Raw genomic sequence first — 22702 nt, forward strand, 5'->3', positions numbered from 1 at the left:
ACACAATTCTGGAACAGTGAAACTGCACATTTTCTAGTGGCCTTTTATTGTGGCCAGCCTAAGGCACACCTGTGCAATACCCATGCTGTCTCATCAGCATCTTGATATGCCACACCTGTGAGGTGGATGGATTATCTCAGCGGAGAAGTGCTCACTAACACAGATTTAGACAGATTTGTGAACAATATTTGAGAGAAATAGGCCTTTTGTGTACATAGAGAAAGTCTTAGATCTTTGAGTTCAGCTCATGATGAATGGGGGCAAAAACAAAAGTGTTGCATGTACAGTTCTGTTCAGTGTATTCAATAATAAATGTCTTTTTAATAATAATAATAAATTTAATAATAAAGCTGTTAAGTATCGAAATATATCGCATTTTAAAATAAATAAAATTCAGGTAGAGAATGAGATTAAATTGAGAGGATTTATTTGATCGCACTGTGTATGTAGTTGTAGAGTAGAGAATCAGCTTGTTTGTCTATTTACTGATGCAAATGTAGCATTGTGATCCTCACTGACATGGCAACTCTGGATTATGCTGCCAACCAGGATGCTACACAGTGCAATTCAGGTACATAGCTTTGAGTGTTTTTAAAATTGTGACAAATACATGACATTTCAGTCAGTTTTTATCTAAAAGTCTGCTAAATCAAAAGTTATGCTTTGTACCAACTGATACTTATTGAAAATATTGGGTCAGGCCCAAATTTATGTATTTATTTGTGTTGTCAATGACATGCTTTTCACCACCATTTGCAAAACTGAATTCCATTGATCCTAAAGAGAAGAGGAGTCCATTACTTTGTGTTGCATAATTTCCATGTTTATTTAATATATGACAATGTGTTTAGTGTACACAAACATCTGACGCTAAACTCCAACACTCAGAGACACTGACTGAACTACTGCCCATTTAAGATTTTGGAAATGGGTGCAACTTTATAATACACTGTTCACAGCAATCATGTTTATATACAATGCAAAATAATTTGAAAATGAAAAAAAAAAGAAGAAACGTACCGGTGCAATTTGATAGTGCAAAAAAAAAAAAAAGATTAGATGTGGAAGCACAAAAATGTAAATGATATTCCTTCAAAGGGGAGGGTACAGATTAGAAAAAGTCGATCTTGTGAAGGCTGTCAGAGCATGATGGTGAAGGTAGATATTGAAATAAGAATGTAAGTGTGACAGTAAGGTAACCTACAGCATTACTCTGTACAAGATGCAATGCCTAACAGGGCCATAACAGACCAACCTTCCCCCACACGTCAGAGGACAGATTATTACAGGTATATCCCACAACCTCCGTTTGGTTCCCTCCCTGATAGTACAATCAATAAGGAACCAGACCAGAGGATAAGTCAACACAATCGCTCCAGCAGAATAAGCATTTTCAAATATCAGTGTACATTCAGTGTGAATTTCTTTGTGATTCCACCAACTTTGGTTGGCTCAAATGTGACACACATTAAAAGGCCCAACGAAAATGAGAGGAATAATCTCAACATAGAGATCAGACTGGTGCAATCCCAGGCTCTATTTTAAGATTGTGTTTTAAAAGAAATGAGACAGAAATGCTTGTGGAAGTGCTTGAGACAGTGTAATGTACAGTACCGCAGGGTATTCCCTCAATGACAATGCTGTAGCTGGAAAAACTACAACTGCAGTCTCTGCCAAGAAAGTCTGCGACAGGTTTTGATCATAACACTGATCATCCAACTTGTTACACAACAAACAAAAAACATGAACAGATTGATGATTAAACACAACTACTGTCAGTTGTACACACATGTAGGGCTGTAAAATGTTTGGATTGGATCACCTCAAAATATGTCCACAACACACAGAATACTTTCCGATCTCAGGAAATATTATATTTTGAGTAGAGTAAGGTATTGTATGGATTATCTAAACAGCGAAAACATACCGAATCTCTGTCATAATTGATCCCCTGCTGAAATGTACAATGACATTAGATTAAAGAAAACAAAGCTTTGCCTTGTGTAGCAGTTTAATGCTTTGAAATGTTGTCCTGGTAGGAAATGTCACTACTGCCATTGAGTATGCACTCCAGGCTGGCTGACCTGAAGCATGCTCATCAATCAAATTTCACACGACATCTCATAAGCTGGATCTGTCGCTAGTCTTTGAACAGGTTCAGTTTCAAATTCATAGTAAATTTGAATGAAATGCAACAGAAAAAAAAGAACAGTACAGACTTTTAGCTTGCACTTTGACAACAGCATTGATATTTTCCATTCAAAGCCTGATTGTTTAACACATATAGCCAATTGATACTGTGACAATCCTGAAATATGTTAAAATAGGTTTTCAAAGACATATACATGAAGTACACTCTGTGTTATGGAAATACTATACGACAGGTGATTGCCACATTAAATATGTAACATTAACATAAATTATAATGAATATGTAAGTGATGATGCAGATGATGAAAGTGGTGTAATGTGATCTGCAGACACTTCCAGAATAGATTTATAGCAGCATGAAGGATGAAGTTTCAAAGCAACTGGTGCAGAGGCATACTGTACAGTATGATTGAAAAGAGGCACTACATTTAATCAATATAAATATCATTCAGAAAACCAGTTTCTTATTCTGTACTGTGAGGAACAGTTTATACTTTTGATCATTTAATAAGGTAGCTTTGTGCAGCTGAGGATGGACAGACCACCTTAATATTCTCTATTCAGATTCAGACCTTTTCAGATGTATGTTCATTGGGTCAAAGGTCAGGTGTGTCTATACTAATTTTAAAGAGGATAGTATTATTCAAGTAATCTTCAGCACAAAGAAAGTGGCCAATCATGAAGTTATTAAATTGTTTAAATACCATTAACTTCAAGGGGACAAGGTTGTATTATTCAAACATTTAAGGAACTCATATTAAAAAGTGCAGTGTGCAGAAATTGCACGGTACTACTTTAGAAATATAAACGTCTTTGTAAATAAATACATGCAGAAATAAATAATAAAGCTGTTAAATATCTAAATATATCACATTTTAAAAGAAATAAAATTCAGGTAGAGAATGAGATTAAATTGAGAGGATTAATTTGATAATATTTGATTACGTATTGTGTGGATGAAGATACGCTCGGTGCTCCTACAAGTAGCTAAAACGACATGGATTGATCAAAATGCCACAAGAACATGAAGTCTATGATGATATGCCATTCCCTTGTCAGGCTGTGTGCTAAAGTTTCTAAGAAGTTTTAGGAATAGGAAGCAGATTATTCAATGTCAGGATTTATAGACCAGAAAGAAGAGAGAATTACTCCACAGAGTTACACTCAACTGTCATTTTTTTTTCTTTTAGCGTGTATTTTCTAGCTGTACGTTGTATGCAGACCAGTTTAGACACTGTATATAGCTGTAGAGTAGAGAAGAATCTGCATGTTTGTCTATTTACTGATGCAAATGTAGCAATGTGATCCTCACTGACATGGCAGCTTCAGGTAAAAATTAATGTCACTGCATTTTTTTAAGGAATAAATGTATAAGGCTTGATGTGTCACTGACAACAACTACAGTACATTACCATACGTATGTAATCTGAGATAAGAAACTGTTGCTACTCCATTTTCTTCATTCGTCCTGCTATGAATAAACTCCAGTACAGTACAGTGACAGCTCACACCGCTTTTGGTGCTGAGGACACTAGTGACAAACTGTGGGAGTACAGGGGAAAGATGATTGTTGGTGGCTGTTGTGGAGGGAGGGGGGAGGGGGTCAGCACAAGGGCAGGGATAAGGACAAAGATCTATGTACATTTTAGTCTGTGCGTTTATCCTTCTTTCCCAAGATTTGTTCAGAGTCTGGTTTCACATCCTCATCTGTCCAGCTCGTCTTCTTGACAGCTTTGACCTGAGAGGCAGAAAGGTGTTTATGTTAAAAAGACATTTTCCACTTTTAAGATTTAGTATAATTTCACCGATTAACTTTTTACCTTATAGTTCCAGCAAGGAGAGGATTAAACGCATACAGCCAGTCATGCATCTCTTTGTCATTAGTGGCTTGAAGCAATATTCCACGATGTTCTGTACACACAGCAAATGTGTTCGGGGTCTGTTGAAAGAGACAAAAAAGCTTATTATACCACCAGGGGTCTCATTTATAAAACTTCCTAGAAACCTCACTAAAAGTGTATGTGCGCTCAAAAGCGAAAAATGGCGTACACCAAAAAATATTCAGACTTGTGCGTACGCACACTTGTAAGCAAGTTCCCTTTAGAAATCACAATCAAGTTGAAATGTGGCACATCTGAGGGAGTTCCATGTGCGGCCCTTCAAACGCCCATATTTACCTAAAAATGGTCAGTGAAACGCCCCTCATTAATATTAATACGTCCTGACTGCATGAAGAAAAGGAGGCAAAATCTGACAGAAAAGCTACAAAATGAAATTTAACTCAATGTGACGCTGACGTTCCTTTTGGTGAAGCTACACCGGAGGCTACACAAACAGTCCACTCACTTAATGAGGCTGGCGATGAGTTAAAAAAAATAGCCTGTGACTTGTTGTAAATGACATAAAATAGAGTTATTTTTCCATAATGTGTTTTTACAAGCAGCGCATCACATCCACACACTGGTGCACAGCGTTTGGCTCGATAAGGCAACGGACATGTGATAATATATGAAACTATGCTCTCGTATTTGCTCAACTGACGCACTGAAAACTGCATCAATTTCAATTTAATTTGTCCTCCTGTTCACCTTTTTTATGAGAATAAATTTCAATGCATGCAAGTATTAATTAATATGGTTGCAGATTAAACTGTCTAACATATTTGAGGCGTTCTTTTGCAGAAACAGATATCTCCGTTTGTGTTTATTATCCTCGGTCATGGTTCTTTTTGTGCGCCACAAATTTTCTTACATTATGTTTTTTGATTGCGCACTTCAGGGTAAATCAATCAAAGGAGTGTCTGATTATTCAGAAAGGCTTTAAGCCTATACTACTCAGAGGTAATATTTCGATTTATTTTATACAATAGTAGGCCTATTCATTTCAAACAGTGTCATCCTTCTGCCGTGTGAGAGTTTACTTACAGGATGCACATTTCCCCGTCAAGTTTGTTTTTTTATATATTATAGATCACAACCTTTGCTTGGGAAGAGGCGTACGCACGTTTCCAGCCCCGTTTTGTATGTACGCACTGTTTATAAATGAGACCCCAGGTGAGGGAGCGGAAGGAGGGAATTATCGAAAGACTTTGAGTAATCACTGACCTTCAGCATTGCCTGCTGGTCCTCACTGTACTCCACCTGGGCAGAGGAGAGGTTGAGGATAGCCCGCTCCACAGTGTCTCTCTCTGTGTTGTAGATGTAGACGTACGGCCGCCGCACAACGACATAGCGCTTCACCCATCCGTTGGTGTGTGGCTCCAAGAAATGTATGTAACCCTTCTTTGACACAATGGGGCTGCAGAAATAAGAGGTGACATTTCATGACATGTGAAACCAAGACTGATGTTCCCACAGCACAAAGTGATAGATAGTTACTGTGGCACACTTACCTGACTCTAATCTCCTGGATATCAGGGACAAATTTGCGGCTCCGGGGTTTGGTTTCAGATGCTCCATTGATGGACTTCTTGGCCTCCGTGTCAGGACTGGGGCTGACGGCACGGGAGCGGGGTGTAGGGGGTCTGCAGTACAGATACATGAGGTCTATGAGCCATAGGAACAAAGCTGCTCCTTACACCTTATTAAGTGACCAAAGCAGTTTACAGTGACTGAGTGACATTACTTACTGCTTCATTTTATCCCACTAGCAAACATGTTATTCAGAAAAAAGAAAGAAGGAAAAGGAACTGGACAGTGTGGAGGCAGTGACTGAGAGGAGGATGAGAGGGAAGTTGAAAACCATCATGGACAACCCCTCTCATCCTCTCTATGCTAAGCTGAGGCAGCTGAGGAGCTCCTTCAGCCACAGACTCATCCAGCCCCGAGCCTCAAACCGCTTTGAAGGCTCATTTGTGCCATCAGCCATCAGGCTCCACAACACCACAGCACCAAACTGACAGATTTGTGCTGATTTTATGTGAGACATTTATCTGGTTGTAAATGGTTGTAAATAATAATTATTGATTGTATAGTGTAAATGGTGTGTTGTGTGCTATGTTGACCTAAATTACCCCCACGGGGGATTAATAAAGTTATATCTAATCTTATCGAACACACAGGCCAGACTGCAACACAAAACAAAGGCTACCATGGCTGCCAAGAATAACAATGGTAAATAGCAATTACTATACAAGTACGTCTTAGGACTTACCTGAGTTCTGCGTTGCCATAGCAACCCTCAACCAGCGAGGGGCATGTTGAGGAGGGTGTGATTGTGTTGAGAGCAGAGATCGAAGTGGAGTCTCTTAGCATTGTGACAGACATCTCTGAGATCTGGAACACACACAAACACGCACATGCAGGCTCACTCACCATTAATTTGATTTTTTTTATGTGCAGGTTTAAATTCCAGTGCTTGAGCATTACCTTGCTTTCACTGGCGCTGACGCACACATGGCCGTATTCTCGGTTGAAGGAGTGAGTGAGCAGGCGCAGACACTGTGTGTAAAAACGACAGGCAGCTTAAAATGTCTTTTAAATTCAGACACAGAATAAGTAAAATTACATCTGTACAATCATACATATGTTAGCACTCAAGTAATGATGGCCGACCTTGACAGCGAGCTCCCTCTGCCTCTCAGTGGCGATTTCAGAGCTGGAGCTGACTTCCTGGTCGACCTCGAGGGGCTGAGGAGACTCACTGAGCTCCTCAGTGACACAGGACAGCAGGGACTCCTGGCCCATGAGCAGGGTAGACTCCAACTTCTCCCTCAGCAGGAGGTAATGTTTGGTCTTCTCCACCTGACAGAACAGGGGGAAAAAAATCACAATCATTCACAACAAATACTGCCCCTTGTTGTCCCTAACTTAGAGAAAGTTGTCTGCAAGCAACCTTAGCAGAGGAAAACAGCTTAGTGTACTGTATAGCTCCTTGTTTTATTTTTAATCTTAGTTGTATCCATTGCTGACAAATTGCTTTGGCTGTCTCTTATCATTGCTATGATGATAATATTACGTTTTGTGTATTTGTGAACTAAAAAGTTGGTTACATTACATATTTGGTTTCAGAAGATCAGTGCCTGGATGTCTCACAGTTTTCTGCAATTAAATCACAACAAAACTGAAGTTCTTGTCTTGAAATACATCTGTATTTACGTTCCCAAGCTTCTAACTCAAAGTGGAGCTCAAGAAACCTCGAGATCATTTAGCCAAGAAGCTATTGCACAATTACAATTAGTTAAAAATTCTGCTGCAGACTTTCCAGCATAATGTGACCAAACAGTAATAACTTTAAATCATGTTGTTCATTTTTATTTACATTGATGTTGTTCATTTTTCATTGTTTTTCATTGTGTGTGTATATATATATGTGTGTTTTGTTTTGCAGTAATCCTAGCAAGTGCTATATGAATTAATTGAAATGTTCCTTGATGAAGCAGAGGCTATCATAACAGTATGGTTAGACAAATATATGGTGAAGGCTAGTAACCACTACATAACCACAAGTATGCACATTTTGTTGAAAAGCCCTCCTATAAACATACAAGGAGTCACCACATTTGTGTAAAGGACTGCATTTCATACTGTATGTACTGTAAATTATATGTGAATAGGGCTGAAATAGGGCTGATTTAGAGGCACATGCGTCGTGGTTCAATAAATCAGGGCCAGCAGCATCTGTCTTCAGGTGTTAATAAAAGTAGCTTATGCTATGAAAGAAAAGTAACTAATGCCCCTCACATCTTGAAGGAGGCTGAGTTTCTCCAGCTCCCACTGGTGGTCCAGAATGAGGCTGTCACTGCGGGGCCTCCACCCAGCCAGATTCTCCTCCCCACGGACGTAGGCCACTGAGGTGTCCAGCACCCGCCTGCGTCTCCTCTGCATACCTTGGGTGGGCAGGTGCAGGATTAGAAATGTTGCAGGGGTGAGCTTAATGCAAAATGGTATCTTTGTCTTGACTCTCACCTGGGCTTCCTGCATCTGCCAGGTTACATAGGCTGACCTCATATACTCCAGTTACACGGTTTCTAGAAGAAAAAAAAGCTCATTATCAACCGAGAGAACACAGGAGCCACATGATGTTTTTCATAGTTGGAAGTTTCAAACTCACCCATCTGCTGCCCTCAGGCTTCCAGTTCCAAAAAGGTTTCGGATAGAGCGGGAGGCTGATAGCTTTGTGTCTCGAGAGTAAAACACCATGCATATATCTTTGGTTATGACTGCGGGCTGGGTGCAGTTCTCCATCTGCGATGGATAAAAGAGGAGGGATTGATCCTCTACAGTAATTCACACATCACCTCTGTAAGAGCTATTTCTGCCTCTCATGAATGCAGGCACTGTACTGTACCTCCAAGTAGGCAGAGAGGGTCATGTAGATCTTCTCCCCGTATGGAGTGACTCGGTTTAGTAGCAGGGAGTTGTGCATGGAGCTATCCCAAGCGGTCTCGAAGCGGTAGAAAGTCCTGAGGTGATCCAAGCAACAACGAGCCAAGAAAACGAATCAGCAGTGAAAGTTTAAGTCCTTGTACACGATCAACAAATTAGCAGTGAAAGCTAAACCCATGCTAAAGTCTATCAACCTAACAAAAGAGATGTTAACATAAAAATACACTGAGAAAATAAAAAAGTAAAAATCTATTTACTATTGCCTTTTTACTGTATTTAAAGATTGTAGTAGGTATTCCTCAAAATATCAGTACAGCAAAAGTGCTAATGAAATCTTTGTGCATGCAACAGGCTGACTGAGTTGATGCTCTGCTTTGTACAAAACACCACAGAAAAGCAAAGAGAGCTGTGATGACTAGAAAAGAAAAGGAAGGGAGGATGAGAGACAGCCAGACGAAATGAGGGACAGGGCAGTGAAATACCTATGGTCAAGTCCCAAGGAAATGCTGTGAGAAAGAAGAAATCAGCAAAAGAATAGAAAGTGAGAGTCAGGAAGTATGTTGTGGTTGTGCGCTTGTGTGGCTGGGATTGTGTTTGTCTTTTTTTTCACACTGTTATCTCATTAACACTTCCATGGATGGCACAGCTCACCCACGAGAGACCGTTGAGACATTCTGTGGAAGCTGCTGATGTAATCGCTCATCCTGCTCTACAATTGAAGAGGTCAAATAGCATGGCTATTCCTCAGGCAAAACAATACTGCTTTCTGTTATGCTTCTGATTTACTCCATACGTTAATGTGCACGATTTTTCCCATTTCCCTCGAGGGGATGTAATCACACACTGAAACCAGTTATTCTTCTGGCCTGCATCCCAGTATGACCTTACATTTGAAAAAGATTATCAGAGCAAGAATTGTAAAAGGAAACTGTAATGTTTCTGTAAGCCATAAAAAGAGACTGAATGGACTGTTCATGAGGTTCAGATGTTGGGCCCACTGGCCTTGGACTGAGGTGACCTTGTGGGAAAGTGAACAATGTGTCACCCAAAAGAGAGCAACAGCAGTGGACTGAGTTGACGCTGTAGTAAAAAGAACTCTGCTCTGTGTGAATAAAGGGGATTTAGCATAGAGTTGGCCTGTTTTTATAGTAATTATCAAGTGCATTAACACACACACACTCACACATCACACGTGCACACGTATTTCCCAGTAGTAGAAAACTGTTCACTTACACTACAAGGAAGCAATTTCCTCTTTGCACTACACCAACATGTGCTTCTCTGTGTTTTAGTACCTCCTAAAAATGCAGGAGCCAGGATTGAAGTCATGCTGCTGGCGTAACATGTGGGGAGCCGTTTGTTTCTGGAGTTTGGCAGAGTTTCACTGAGGTACTAGCAAGATTTAAAAATATTCACAACATTGCAGCCATTTTGGGCAAAATGCTACTGGTGAGGTAATGGTTCACTGGATTACATTTTAATAGCTGCATTTGAATATTGTGCCAGAGCGGGTACTGTAAATGATGTGATCCATATTACAGCACTTGAGTAATTGTGTTCCTGTTAATATTCTGTAGCTGTGATGGGAAGTACTATATATCCCTGGGGATTAGAGAGGTAACTAACACAATCATATCCATGGATTCAAAATATTGCTTCACTGCAAAGTTCAAAAAAATATGACAATATTAAACGGAGTGGAGAGAGGAAGGCAGAAAGTTTTTTGTTTTTTTTAGCATTTTATGAATATTCTTTGTTGTAATAAATGAGCTGTGTTGTGATAATGGATCACTACTTCCCTCTACTGGAAGGTAATACTAATACCTCTCACTCATACTTAAATATTTCAGTTGAATCACTGTATACTAAATGGAATACTATAATGATGGATGTGACTTTGCTGCTTTTAAAATTGAATCTGCAAATAAGTCTGTGAACGATCAGGAGTAGAACAGAGTAAAAAGATAATCTTTTAAAATGCTGGTAACATTTTATACTTCCCTATTTCTGTCCAAAAGACGCAAGAGTGACCAAATACTGATTAGCCTTATAAGGGTTCCTGCAGCAACTGCTGAAGTGGAAACAGAGAGTGTGATACTGGCCCCACGACACCTCCAGCAGAGACACAGTCACGGACAGCCCACGTGAAGCAAAGCGAGCCATGCAGTTCCCTGTCCATCATAATCCGCAGCCTGATAACAGCTCAAACACACACCCAGCACAGCAAGAGAACCTGGGACATGCAGAACCACATCCCTCACATCTCATGAGGGGGAGAAAACAAAGAGTAACAGACAACTTGATGACAGTAATGGCAGAGTAGGCGAGAGGATAATGAAATCAGCAGGCCGAGTAGGAATGACAGGGTGTAGAGGACGTTAGAAAGATGAAAGATGAGGCGTTTGTGTAACTTAAGAACATGTGAAGAGAGGCAAAATAATATACCTAGGCATGTCCGAATCAAGAAACTGTCTGCAAAAGCAAAAAATAACATTCTGTTAGTGGACTGGAGAGAGAAAAATGTTAGCATCCATTTATACCTTGATGTTAGTCTCTGCAAGACTGAGCAGAGACCACACTAAACTACAGACTGACCGGGTGCTGAGCCCTTAAACCAAATTCTTGGCCATTGAGGCCATAACAGCACAAACATTGAGGAAAACCCTGGGCGTGCAGCACCACGGTCAAAGAAAGGTTGGTCGAGCAGGGCCACTGCACAGTGCTGTGTTTGGTTCCTTTATATTGAAACTCATGTCTGGGTGATGGTATAGCTGGAATTGTTAGTCTTTTTGGAAAATGGTTGGGAAAGCAGGGGAATTAAGCAATAAGCCAAAAAGAGAGGGACACAGAAATAATATGTTAAGTGGCAAAAAATACTTAACTTTTTTCATAGATTCCACTTAATAATGATAATATAATAATTTTGGCCAAAACTACAAAGATATTTGTCCATATAATACATTGTGAATATAATGTGAAGACATACTGTGTGATACATGCTACCACTTAGTTAGTTAGTAATTGTGCCACCACACAGTGGTGATGTTAATGGTAAGTGATTTTGGATGTTAAAAGACAAACCAGTGAAGAGTTATTAGTAGTTTTTATGCCAGTAATTACTGTATGTCTTATATAAACATCACATATCTACATAACATATTGCCAAGTTTCATTATGGGGCCGTGAGTCTTTAAAGAAACCTACTCCCCTCTACTGGCTGGCTGCAGAACAATGTAAAACATTTTACACACTTCACAATTTTATTAACACCATAAAATCACTATAGTGAATTTCATGGTGTTCGTAAAAATATTCTGTGTAAGTATGATATTAGCAAAGATATTGGTCCTTTTGGGTTATTGTTTCCTGTAGTTGTGAGTTTGATTCATGCTGCACCTTCTCCCTGCTACAAACTAGGCTGAAATCGTACAACACACTCAGAAACACACACCATTTTAGGAATTCAAATAAGACATTAAATAGGTCTGATGAGGCATGATACAAGAGATATTTTTTTCAATGTTATCGACAGTGTGGTTATTAAATATAAAAAATGAATCATGGAATTTCATAAAGTGATGATGAAATGTTGTATGTCATCATATTGAGTCCAGATACAGATACTTTAAGGTTGTTAGTGATTTTACACTACTTGCAGTGATACATGTTACTGAATAGAAATACATGCATTTTAATTTCCCATTGGGGTGCTATAGTATTATGAAGGTCCGTTTATTCAGCAGTGAGATACAGTAAACGGAGGGTGCTTGGTAAAAACAACAGTGGCTCCTGAAATCTATGAGCAGGTCAGTGTTGGGGTTAGTAGATCTAATAGTGGTTGAGAGATGAGACGGGTTAGAGGTCAGGTGATATACAAGGTGAGATGCAACATGTAGGTACAACGATGACCATCAAACAACAAAGCACAGACTAACACCAAGGAGGGTCGTACAGCCAGCATGGACAAGGGAATTCAAAACTGCTGATGTGGCAGATGTAGGTTTAAAATGCAACTTTTAAATAAATCAAGGGACATTTGATTCACTCTGCTCATGGTCACTACTCCTGCAATTAGATTAAGAAGAATTAGGAATTAAGAAGAAACTAGACTCATGCAGACACAATAATAAAGACAACAACACAAAAGAACTTGCTGAGGTTTGTTATAACATTCAGGTTGTGCCTTTTGTGCCATGCTTTATTTGGACAGCTGGTTCACTATGCCATGCATTTGCCCGTGTGCCATGTTCCAGAGCAGGAGCTGCCACACCCATAATGAAGTGAGGTCCTCAGATAATACTGTTGTCAACATAAAAATCAGAACCAGTGGTTTCCAAATTCAGTAAAGCTACCACAGCCTTAAATAAACAAACATTTATGTGGTAGACATTTCTAATATTGTATTCCCATCAACCACATAGATTCAAAATCTAATGAAACCTTTGACCTAATCAACGAGTTGTGCAGCTTGGAGGGAATGGAAAGATCTAGCTGTTGCAAAATTATGTGTTTCCATCAAATGTCTACCAGTACGTACCGGTCATCTTGCATGGGCCTGACATACCCAGCAGACAAGATGTTGAGAGAGAGAATATTGGGGTCTACGATGGTCTCATCAGCTTCAGGGGTGCTGCGGAGACGTCCTAGGAAGGTACATGTGCCTCAGTTTGAAAAGCTCATACACAAGGCAATATCACTGTTGGTGCAATGTTTGGTTTTCAGGGTAAGAAAGGCTGAAATCCAAACTTACCCACGACAAGCTCACGGATATCCTTCCATTCCATTTCACCTCCTGACTCATGTACAATGGTAACAGTGATTCTCCTCTGGAGGCCCTTTGGTTGTGAAGAAAGAGAATAAGAGGTGTGGTTATGTTCAGTACATTTAAAATATTCCACATATAAAATTTGCTCACAGTGTGATTGACATACCTGGTGCAGTAAGAATGTGCCGTGGCAAGGCATTCCTCCTCTGTGGTCCACCACTGCAGGGATGTAGCTGGGAAGACACAGATGAAAACGGGCTTCACTGATTTGTTCACATGCCAGTGATGAACAGTGCTGGAGACATTTATGTGTTCCAAAGTTTTTCAGGATCATTATACTAATTCCATAATAATATCATTTCATGAAAAACATTCTAGCAGAGTGAAAATCCAGGACTGGATGTTTGGCGAGGGGTGACACGGGATACTCACTCTCCATTGGCCTCCAGCTCGCAGATTTCAAAGAATACCATGAGATCATATTTGCAGTGGCAGGGTCCTGCCTGCGGGCGGGTCATAGCAGTCAGTTTGGTGGCAGGTACTGCGTTGAAAAATGAGACAGATAGTGTAAGACAGGTTGAGGGTAGACAGAGAGCAGACTAGACTAGACTAGAGCTGCTCTAAACCTACAAAGGAAAGAAAAAGGGAAGAAGTAAGGAAATCAGTGATGCAGGGAAAGAGAGGAACCACTGAGTCCTCAAGAAGGAGCGCCTTATTTTCAGCCTATTTATAAGCAGTCCTCTCTTAAAGGAGAATACCACTAAATTTCCTTAGAAATATCTTTGTTTCCTTATGCTATGAGATATTTCCCATATGTATTTATAAACCTATACTTGCTTTGGCTCTGTGTGATCTCACTTTGCAAAACAGCTGTGGTAGTAACTTATCCAGATTGAACTATCCTGTGCATGAGGAACAGCATGTGCATGAACAGTATTCTCCTTTAACAGTACCGATGTTGTTGATCATCATTGTTTTGTAGAAATCACTAAATCTTGTCTGACTGTGAGTTAACTACATTCCCCCAATTTAGTATAGTTCCCCAAAAGGAGTTAAGACAAAGTGTGCATGAAAAAAACATTGACATCGAGCCTTGGAGTTTGGCCCAAGCTCAAGCAGAATCACGATATATTTACTTCTGTATATACACAGTATGGCATATACAGAAGTAATATATATAAAGTATTATATTATATTATCTTTCAAATAATTTCCCTCATTCTGATTTATTGTATTTATTATTTCAAAGAGAAGATTTTCTACCTCTTTGGATTGTTTCTTATACTGCTTAACATGTGAATTTCCCAATGGGGCTCAATAAAGTCTTATCTGGCGTAATATATAATGTACCAACATTCCCATCCCATTCAAGAAGAGCTCAAAGAAGGAACTGCAAGGAGAATCCACCACTCAGGTCAACAGTGAACACACAGTACACCAGAGACCCAATCCAACTGAATCCTGACACAAGAAAACCCCCTTTTTATATCAAACAGTTTCATTTTTTAAACTATTACAGCTTCTGCTAGTCAGTGACCAGTAGTGACTGTAATATAAACTATAGCAGAGAGACTTGCTAATTAATTGTTCTTTTTTGTGACACTTTATCTCCCCGTCAACAGGAAGGTCATGTCACAGGGTCAGTTACAGAACATCTACCCAGTAGCTGGACGGACTTCAGTGTTACATTTGAGCAATTATTCAGCAAAATTGATGCTTGTTGGAGGAGCAGCTTCAATGTCTACATAAAAGTAACATCTTGAGTTCTTTGAATATAGTTATTATTGTATTAATTATAATATGGCATAACAGTCAAATGGCTTTGGAGTATTTTTTAAATCACACCAAAATACACTTGATATAAAAAGTCTTTCTGTCACAGGATTCTCTTGGATCTGACATCATTAACCAACCCGGCTTCTGAGCTTTAATAACTGAACAGATAGAGGTGGGTGGAGCTGTCAGCTGAGCCTGCTCGTTTCCTTCCAGTAGGAAGGAAGCAGCCAAGCCAGCAGCCGACAGAGCGTGGCCTGACAACGAGTCCACCAGCGCCCCATTGAACACATCTGGGACCAGGTATCGGATCAGCTCCAGCGATTTCTCCCGGTCCGGCGAGGCCTCAGAGTCAACTGCTCATACCCAACAACATGAAGCTACGATGACACGACTTGCAAGGTGACCAGTACAAAGACAATGTAACATACATAAATAAATGGTGGAATACAAGCAAAGAAACAAGGAGTTTATTTACCTGGTTTGGACAGAGGCATCACTCGTGGGAACTGTCTTCTGCAGGGACGTAGTGGACTGATTGTGGAAATAACAGACAATCATATATCATTTTTTGAAAACACAATATAAATTATATCTTTGTCTGTGCAGTAAATCAGGTCTATCAGCAGACTTCACAGCCAGGTACCTGATGACGTCTTTACAGAGTGGAAGAAAAGGCTGTTTCTGGTAGTGTCCAAACACCTCAAACACAATTGGCTGGGTTTTGATGTAGTCAACAAAGGATTTAGTAACTTCAACAGCAATCTAGAAAAAAACACAGTGATGTTAAATTACTTGACGTATTAAAACCTGAAACAACTCATCATCGCGCAGAATCTGGCTGATAATTCTTACATTCTGCACATGGTAGAAGCCTAGAGGGGGGCCGCGGCCTGTGTTTTTTAGGGGCTCAGTAGAGAAGGCCTCATCATGACGGTGGATGAAACTGAAATCAGTCCAAATTGCAAAACATAACTATTAACATGTGAAACATGTAAAAGGAACATGATATATACTGATAACCGTGTGTGAAAAAATGTAGAATGAACTTTTGAAGTGCTTACTTGAACTGGCAGAAGATGTCAGCATATTCTGCAGAGATGCTGGAGGCTTGCAGGACAGTCACCCTGAAGGTAAAAACATTACCGATCCTCAGGTGCTCTAGAGATGCGTCAAACGGGCCATCCACACCGGCCTTCAGCGGATTCTCCAGCTCATCTACACCAGCTGTGGGGAACGCAAAATAAAAATCAGACACAGGTTAAAGCTCGCATTCCAGGTAGCGGGCCAAGTCGAGCTCATTGTCAGTGGCACCATAATCCGTGGATGGATGGAGGAGCCCTCTTGGGCTGATTTGGGTCAAGTATCACCTGCTCCTTGCTTTGGACCAGGGTGGGCCCTCAGAGCCAATTCCATCGTGAGTCTTTACACAGAAAGCATCAGTCTGAGCATGAGTCTAGCAGCCAGGTGTGCCACGGTTGGGCCGGGTGGGACACTACACACATACACACACATCCAAGCACACAAAACATGTACCTTTTCGCTCATACATTACGATTACCCGCACATGTGTTGTTGTTGACCTCATCAGCTGAGGGTCCCATTTCTGCGTTCTGCCCCTCCCCCTCCACAAAACGAAGCTCCTCCTGGGAAACCCCTGTACGTGACAGTCCTACAGAGCACGACTCGGACTGGAACTGCAAAAGCAAGGTGCCAAACAGACACGTTAGCAGGTTGGTGCATACAGGTGACTCCTGCATATATCGCGTATGGCAATTTTCTCTACCTTTTCATATTGCTGATCCTCAAATGAGATTTTGGCAGTGCCTGACTGCCTCACACCTGAGCCGTAGTCAGGAGCTTCCTCATCAGCTGGAGGGAAACACAAAGCACCTTCACTTCACTCCCTCAAGAAGTCACACACAGTCTGTCCTTTCAAGCCCTTCGTGGGCTTTTTGTCAACAATGGTGAGGATGAGGATCCGAGCCTTACCTGATATGGCTTGCACCGCCACTCGGAGGAAGCCCTTCACTTCTCCCTTCTCGCTAACGATCGCCACGCGGTGAACGAGAGGAACCGGGTAAAGCAGGTTACTCAGATAAACAAAAGCCCTGAATAGGAGGCAAAAAGAGAAAAGATAGAAGATTAAAAACAACCGAGCTAAGGAAATGGCTCACACTTGATAAAATTTCACTGGACTGGACAACAGAACACAGAGCTGCAAAGCAACCAAACAGAAGCTGGGACTGCTCTTGCGATGGCCATGGCTGCCCTTTACTATCGCTTTGTAGCGGCTTTTCCTCACCATCTATAAATAATGACATTATCAGGGTAATTATGGGTCACATGCAGTATTCCTTAACATCTGTATTGTACTGGTGAAAGCTTGGTGAGGCTAAGGAGCATGTGTGTAAGGGTCAACTTTGAATTCTTTAAATTATTTCAAAGTAGTGGAAACCAGCTCACTACTACGCTGGACAAGAGATGTTTTTCTCATGAGCAATGATTTCCATCCCTGAAATAAAGTTTTCTTGCATTGCCTAATGACTATATGCTACTGCATTAACATTGTGAACATGCCTCAAAATGATAACACTACACTACATTTAAAAATTGCAGATCAAAATGAGCAGTTGAGGCACTTTTAGGTATTATTTGAAACTACTTCAGGGGTAGTGAAAAGACTAACATTTGGGGGTATAAATAAACAACTGCACTAGAAATGTTCCTCTTACTTGGTTTCTCAATCTCTACTTTTTAGCTACAGTATTTGATCTTGCAGTCAAGGACCACGTTTTCCACAAGCCAATAGGGGTAGACATTTAAGGGTGGAGAGTGTAAAAAGGGAGAGGCGTATGACAAGATTGGTGAGGTGCAAAGAAGGCATGCTCAGGACGAAAAGGGTGAACAAAAATGCTTTCAACTTCTCGACTCAAAGGAATCAAAAGCAAATGGAACAGAAATCATCATACGGAACATGGCTCAGCTTGAATAAAAACTGCCAACAGCTTGATATGTGGTATGCTACACCAAAAACCAAAGAATAACATCAGAAATAAAAGTGCACCTCCTGGGTTGAAGTGCTAATTTGTGCAAGTTCTACTAGTTCAACCTCAGACGTATTCAAGTAAAAATTGACAAAAAAGGTCAAAATGAAAAGACTTGTGCTCTGGCATGCCTAAAAGAGACAGCTGCATTAGAAACCAGCTCTTTCATCTTGAGATTTTGAGTCTTCCTTGAACACCACTTTGCTATTTCATAACAATAATTTCCGGACTCTTTCATACTTATTCGGGTTTCACAGCATGGTGAGAACAGTTCGCTGTGGGTTCCTGTGTTATGCAAATCAGACCTGAATATCCTCCATGAGACATGTCAGTGCTCTGGCTAGTGCATTGTATTCTTTAAAAGCTGCTAGTTTGCATTACACATAAGTGAGACACACAACTCAAGCAGCCGTTGAGCATCAACTTTGCTTGGATTTCCATCAAAACAAGTGGTACGAACTGACCCACCCTGGGCTGACATAAAGGACTTGTTTAAAGAGTAGAATTGTAATATGCAGGAGATGAATTTAGTCTAAGTAAAACAGCAAAAAAAAAGAAAAAAGAAAATCAAGCAACAGCCAAATTTGATGAGATTAAAGATAGAAAGCAAAAGATAAGCTTTGAAGCCCAGAAATGTCTACTCCAGTGTCCCCTCAGTATCATGTTCATGAAAAAAAAATAAATCTGTGTAGTGGTTTGACATTTGAGAACATTTGTGTCTCAAACATGAGATACAGTGACAGTGACAACTGAGACAGGGAATAGAAACTTAAGTGGCAAGTTTGACTTGGTGTACTAAGCAAGCAGGAAGTGTTTAAGATGATAAAATGGACTAAATTCTCACGACCAAGTAAAGTTGGTCTTCAAATCTCCACTGAAGCTATCCAACTGACATGCTCCAACTCCATGTTGATATTACAACTATACCTTATTTTTCCCAACTGGGCAGTACAATGGAAAATGTCTTATTGTGAACCAAACAGCAGGCTAATTTGGACAGAAGATGTGTGGTTGTCATATAAGAAAGCAAAAGACACTCTGACAGTAAGGTGTTGCAGAAACTTCGATTTCATGTGATTAATTAATATACTCAGTCCACAACAGAGTGAGGACTTTGTGAGAACATACCCTTGTTCTGTAACAGTATTGTGTATTGCGTTTTCCAAAATGTCATTTCATCTGATGTCTATTAAGAGAAACAGACCCTGCGTCTCATCGTGAAAGAGCTAATTTCCATCAGCATGCTCCCGAAACCTCACCAACCTTCCCACTACACTGAATAATGGTGAGCGGTCGTAAAAGGGATCCTGGCCTTCGCTGGAGCCTCGGCAGAGCTCTCCCTCATCATCATCATCATCATCATCATCATCATCATCAATATCATCATCATCCTCTCCCCCGAGCTCCAAGCACGGGTCGTCCAAAAAGATATCATCATCCAGGTCCTCCAACTCCTCCAACTCCTCCAATTCCTCCTCCCCGCGACCCTCCCGCTGCGGGTCAGCCAGCTCAGTAATTTCAGAGAGGGTCGGGGATGGGGTAGGGTCACTCATGCGCTCGCTCATGCATGTGTTGAAAATGGGGTTTCTGGTGTAGCCAGAGACATGGGAACTAGGTTAGTACAGTTAGATAGAAAGCACACACTTGTTCAAACAAGAGGAACAGTAGAGCACAACATGGACTAGACCACAGGAGAAAACCTTCCTCGCTTTAAGCCAAAATCTGCTTTTACTGTCTGTTTTAGTGGACAGCATACATGTGTGAGACAAGCTAAGAAGGTTATCTGAAGTATTTAATGCCCTTGCTGAGAGTGCACATACAATAATTAAGTGTGCCAGACTATGAAGGCGATGATTGACACTTTGAAGTAAAAGATTGCTTCCAAAGAGGCCAGTCAATTCCAGGTATCACAGGACAGGTTGGTCGCTTTATATGTATCTGTGTATGTATTTATTCAACCACCTTAGAGATTGCCAATTCTGTTGTGTGTGTTGCACTATATACTTTAATATATTTAATGCATATTGTTTTATTATGCAAGATGTAAACAGAGTTGTATTTTGATTGTGAAATTGTGGAAATAATTATTCCTACTTACACTTTGTTATATATTCATTATACATAAATGTCATCATAATTTTATTAGAGATTTTAATGTATTATTTTATTTAATATTTTATTTGTTCTTTAAGTCAGTATTATAGATATTTACTTACAGTATAAGCTATCCAATATAACTAAAGTGCTAAAGTTCAAGCCTGATTTATAAAAGAATGTCGTCCCAGAAATAGCATATCTATAAATATAGTATACAATATTTCTCTTTGGACATTTGTGAATGACCCCTGACAGATTATTAACAGCAGTTACTGCTAGTGTTAAACCTATGGTGAAATCTGAAGCCCCGCATCACGAGTGTACTGAAAAGCATAATACTACTAGTGTCTTTTTTTGGAGAACAAATACACACTCCAAATAAAACTTCAGTTGATTGCTGACATATAATTTGTCTGGGGAACTAAATTTCATTAGATGTTAAGCTTGTTGCCACATATTCCTGTATTACTCACATATTGTATGAATAGAAAATCTAAATGAGCATAGAAACAAGATATTTCAAGGAAACATTTTTCAGATTAGTGGCTGAACATTTTTGCCTATCTTGCAGAAGCTAAATGACATAAAAGCCTTGATAAGATGAATATTATGTAACAAGACCATGTGACTGTGTGTAGGACCCATCTGCAAGAGAGACAGAGAAGGAGAGAGAGTGCTTGGCAAAGAGATTGGGAGGCTGTGTGCCAGAGTGGGAGGGAAAGAAATGGCAGGTTTTGAGTAGGAGGACTGAAGAAATGTCGATCTCAAATGTTCCACAACCGACTTTTCTCATTAAAAAAGATGGGCATCAACTAGCATGTCCCGATCATTTCCATTGGCTGTCAGATCCATCCTTAACGTTAAAGCTGTGAGCCCATGTTAGGTGGAAAATATTCCCTCTGGCTATCAAAAAAAGAAGGGACTTCATTCATTAATAAAGCACATTGAATTTAAAAGTTGAAAATCAGCAGTATAATTCAGCAGTTAAAATGTGTCAGATATGAGATAAGATATGGCACAGGCTTATTGTGAATACAAAGTCAGTGCAAATTTGTGATCACATTTGATAAATAATTGATTATTATTTTTATTATCATTATTTATGATGCCCAGTAAGTCTTTCATACGAATACAATTCTAATGGACAGATCTGGTGATAGTGGTGCACTCAGAGCATAGACTGGACACACCAGACTTCAGTAATGAATGAATGAAGTGGGCTGCGGACGACTTCATGCTGGTGTCTCCGTCATTATGGTCCATCAGTTGACCACATGCACAATATATAAGGGAATTACAGCCAACAGACTCTCATTATCTTGAATGGACAAGTATGACTAATACTGGGCTTCTGTTTGCTCTCTGCTTTTGACCTTTGTATGAGTTCAGAATGAATTCCTTCCTGTAGATATATATATATATATCCATATACTGTGTAGGTCCAATGGTGTTCAGTATTTACCTGCCAACCAGACGGAACCAGGGGAAGCGGTCATAAAAGGGGTCCCCTCCGGTCATCACATTTTCACAGTCTTCAGTGGTATTGTTGGGCACATCAGCAGCGCGATCGTACACCTCTCTCATGAGATCGAGCCTCTGCCTGCAAGAAACAGCAACAATTGTCACATTAAGTCATTGTGCTAAAAAGTAGCACATCATGGAGTTAATAAGAAAATTTCTTCCAGTGAATGCTGCGCTTCTTGTGAAATGTATCCCTCACAAAGACACTATAAACATTTTTTGTTCCTACTGTTTATCATAGGCTTGTTGACAGTTGTATTTGTGTGTGCAATAGTGGGATTAATAAAGTATATCTTCTTCTTCTTCATCTATATTGTCCTCAGACTTTTTAAACCGAAAAGACTTGGTGTTCATGTACCTTAGTTTTTCTAATGTCCAGTAGTGGGTGGCTCCATTTTTCTGATCCTGCACCTCCACGGCCACAATGGTGCGTGGGAAGTGTCGTATCTCTCTGTCCTTAGTTGCCTCTGGGGGCAACAGGTCTGGAGGCAGCGGGGAGTAAAGAGTGTCTGTGAGCAGCACAAACTGGAACTGGACCTGCATGGGCATAGAAAGCAAAGGTATGGTCAGGGAGACATACTTTAACATGAATCAGTGGATATAATGGAGTTTAAATGAAAACAGCATGTTGGACCTTCTTCTTGAGTTCCACACTGATAGCATTGGCCTCCTTAAGGAAGATGGCATTTCCCCATAACAGGTCACGGAGAGAGGTGAACTGGTAGCTCCGCCACTTACGAAAGCCCCACACAGCCAGCTCTCTTTCCCTCTCTGTCCATTGCACTGTGAGCAAAAAGAATAAAACACATTTATTTGGTGAGGATTTGCTCACCACTATGTAGACATGTATCTGTGTCCAAGAATGTTTTCTACCTTCTTCTTCTGGCTCTTCCTCTTCTTCAGTGGCTTCTGGGTAGTAACGGTCCACTTGCTTCTGAAGAGCCTCCAGCTTGCTCTCATAATCCTAGACAATTGATTGTTAACAAGCCATTTAGGAACTGATATCAGTGAGTGACTGTCTGG

At 40.3% G+C, this 22702-nt stretch overlaps 1 protein-coding gene across 14 annotated transcripts in view; it reads right to left on the reverse strand.

The window, feature by feature from the left end:
- Positions 1–801: 801 nt before the first annotated feature.
- The window catches only part of kif1aa (kinesin family member 1Aa), a 42239-nt gene continuing 20338 nt past the window's right edge, over positions 802–22702 (reverse strand). Inside the window, exons 22-50 of one of the 14 annotated variants that reach the window (XM_046049484.1) lie at positions 22553–22643; positions 22314–22462; positions 22038–22216; positions 21621–21758; positions 19325–19648; positions 17007–17125; positions 16801–16886; positions 16576–16711; positions 16079–16241; positions 15870–15960; positions 15661–15779; positions 15493–15548; positions 15155–15370; positions 13674–13782; positions 13408–13474; positions 13227–13311; positions 13014–13119; positions 10922–10948; positions 8439–8553; positions 8202–8335; positions 8057–8118; positions 7832–7977; positions 6704–6892; positions 6518–6589; positions 6303–6424; positions 5542–5673; positions 5255–5447; positions 3971–4089; positions 802–3888 (exon numbers count right to left, since the gene is read on the reverse strand). In XM_046049484.1, coding sequence (XP_045905440.1) covers positions 3846–3888; positions 3971–4089; positions 5255–5447; positions 5542–5673; positions 6303–6424; positions 6518–6589; positions 6704–6892; positions 7832–7977; positions 8057–8118; positions 8202–8335; positions 8439–8553; positions 10922–10948; positions 13014–13119; positions 13227–13311; positions 13408–13474; positions 13674–13782; positions 15155–15370; positions 15493–15548; positions 15661–15779; positions 15870–15960; positions 16079–16241; positions 16576–16711; positions 16801–16886; positions 17007–17125; positions 19325–19648; positions 21621–21758; positions 22038–22216; positions 22314–22462; positions 22553–22643 — 3588 coding nt within the window. In that variant the 3' untranslated portion in view covers positions 802–3845. Of the gene's footprint in view, positions 3889–3970; positions 4090–5254; positions 5448–5541; positions 5674–6302; positions 6425–6517; positions 6590–6703; positions 6893–7831; positions 7978–8056; positions 8119–8201; positions 8336–8438; positions 8554–10921; positions 10949–13013; positions 13120–13226; positions 13312–13407; positions 13475–13673; positions 13783–15154; positions 15371–15492; positions 15549–15660; positions 15780–15869; positions 15961–16078; positions 16242–16575; positions 16712–16800; positions 16908–17006; positions 17126–19324; positions 19649–21620; positions 21759–22037; positions 22217–22313; positions 22644–22702 lie in introns of all 14 variants that reach the window. The other 13 variants (XM_046049483.1, XM_046049482.1, XM_046049492.1 and 10 more) reach the window with 13 other exon arrangements.

This window comes from Micropterus dolomieu, linkage group LG05 (assembly GCF_021292245.1).
Source record: "Micropterus dolomieu isolate WLL.071019.BEF.003 ecotype Adirondacks linkage group LG05, ASM2129224v1, whole genome shotgun sequence".
NCBI classification, from domain to species: domain Eukaryota; kingdom Metazoa; phylum Chordata; class Actinopteri; order Centrarchiformes; family Centrarchidae; genus Micropterus; species Micropterus dolomieu.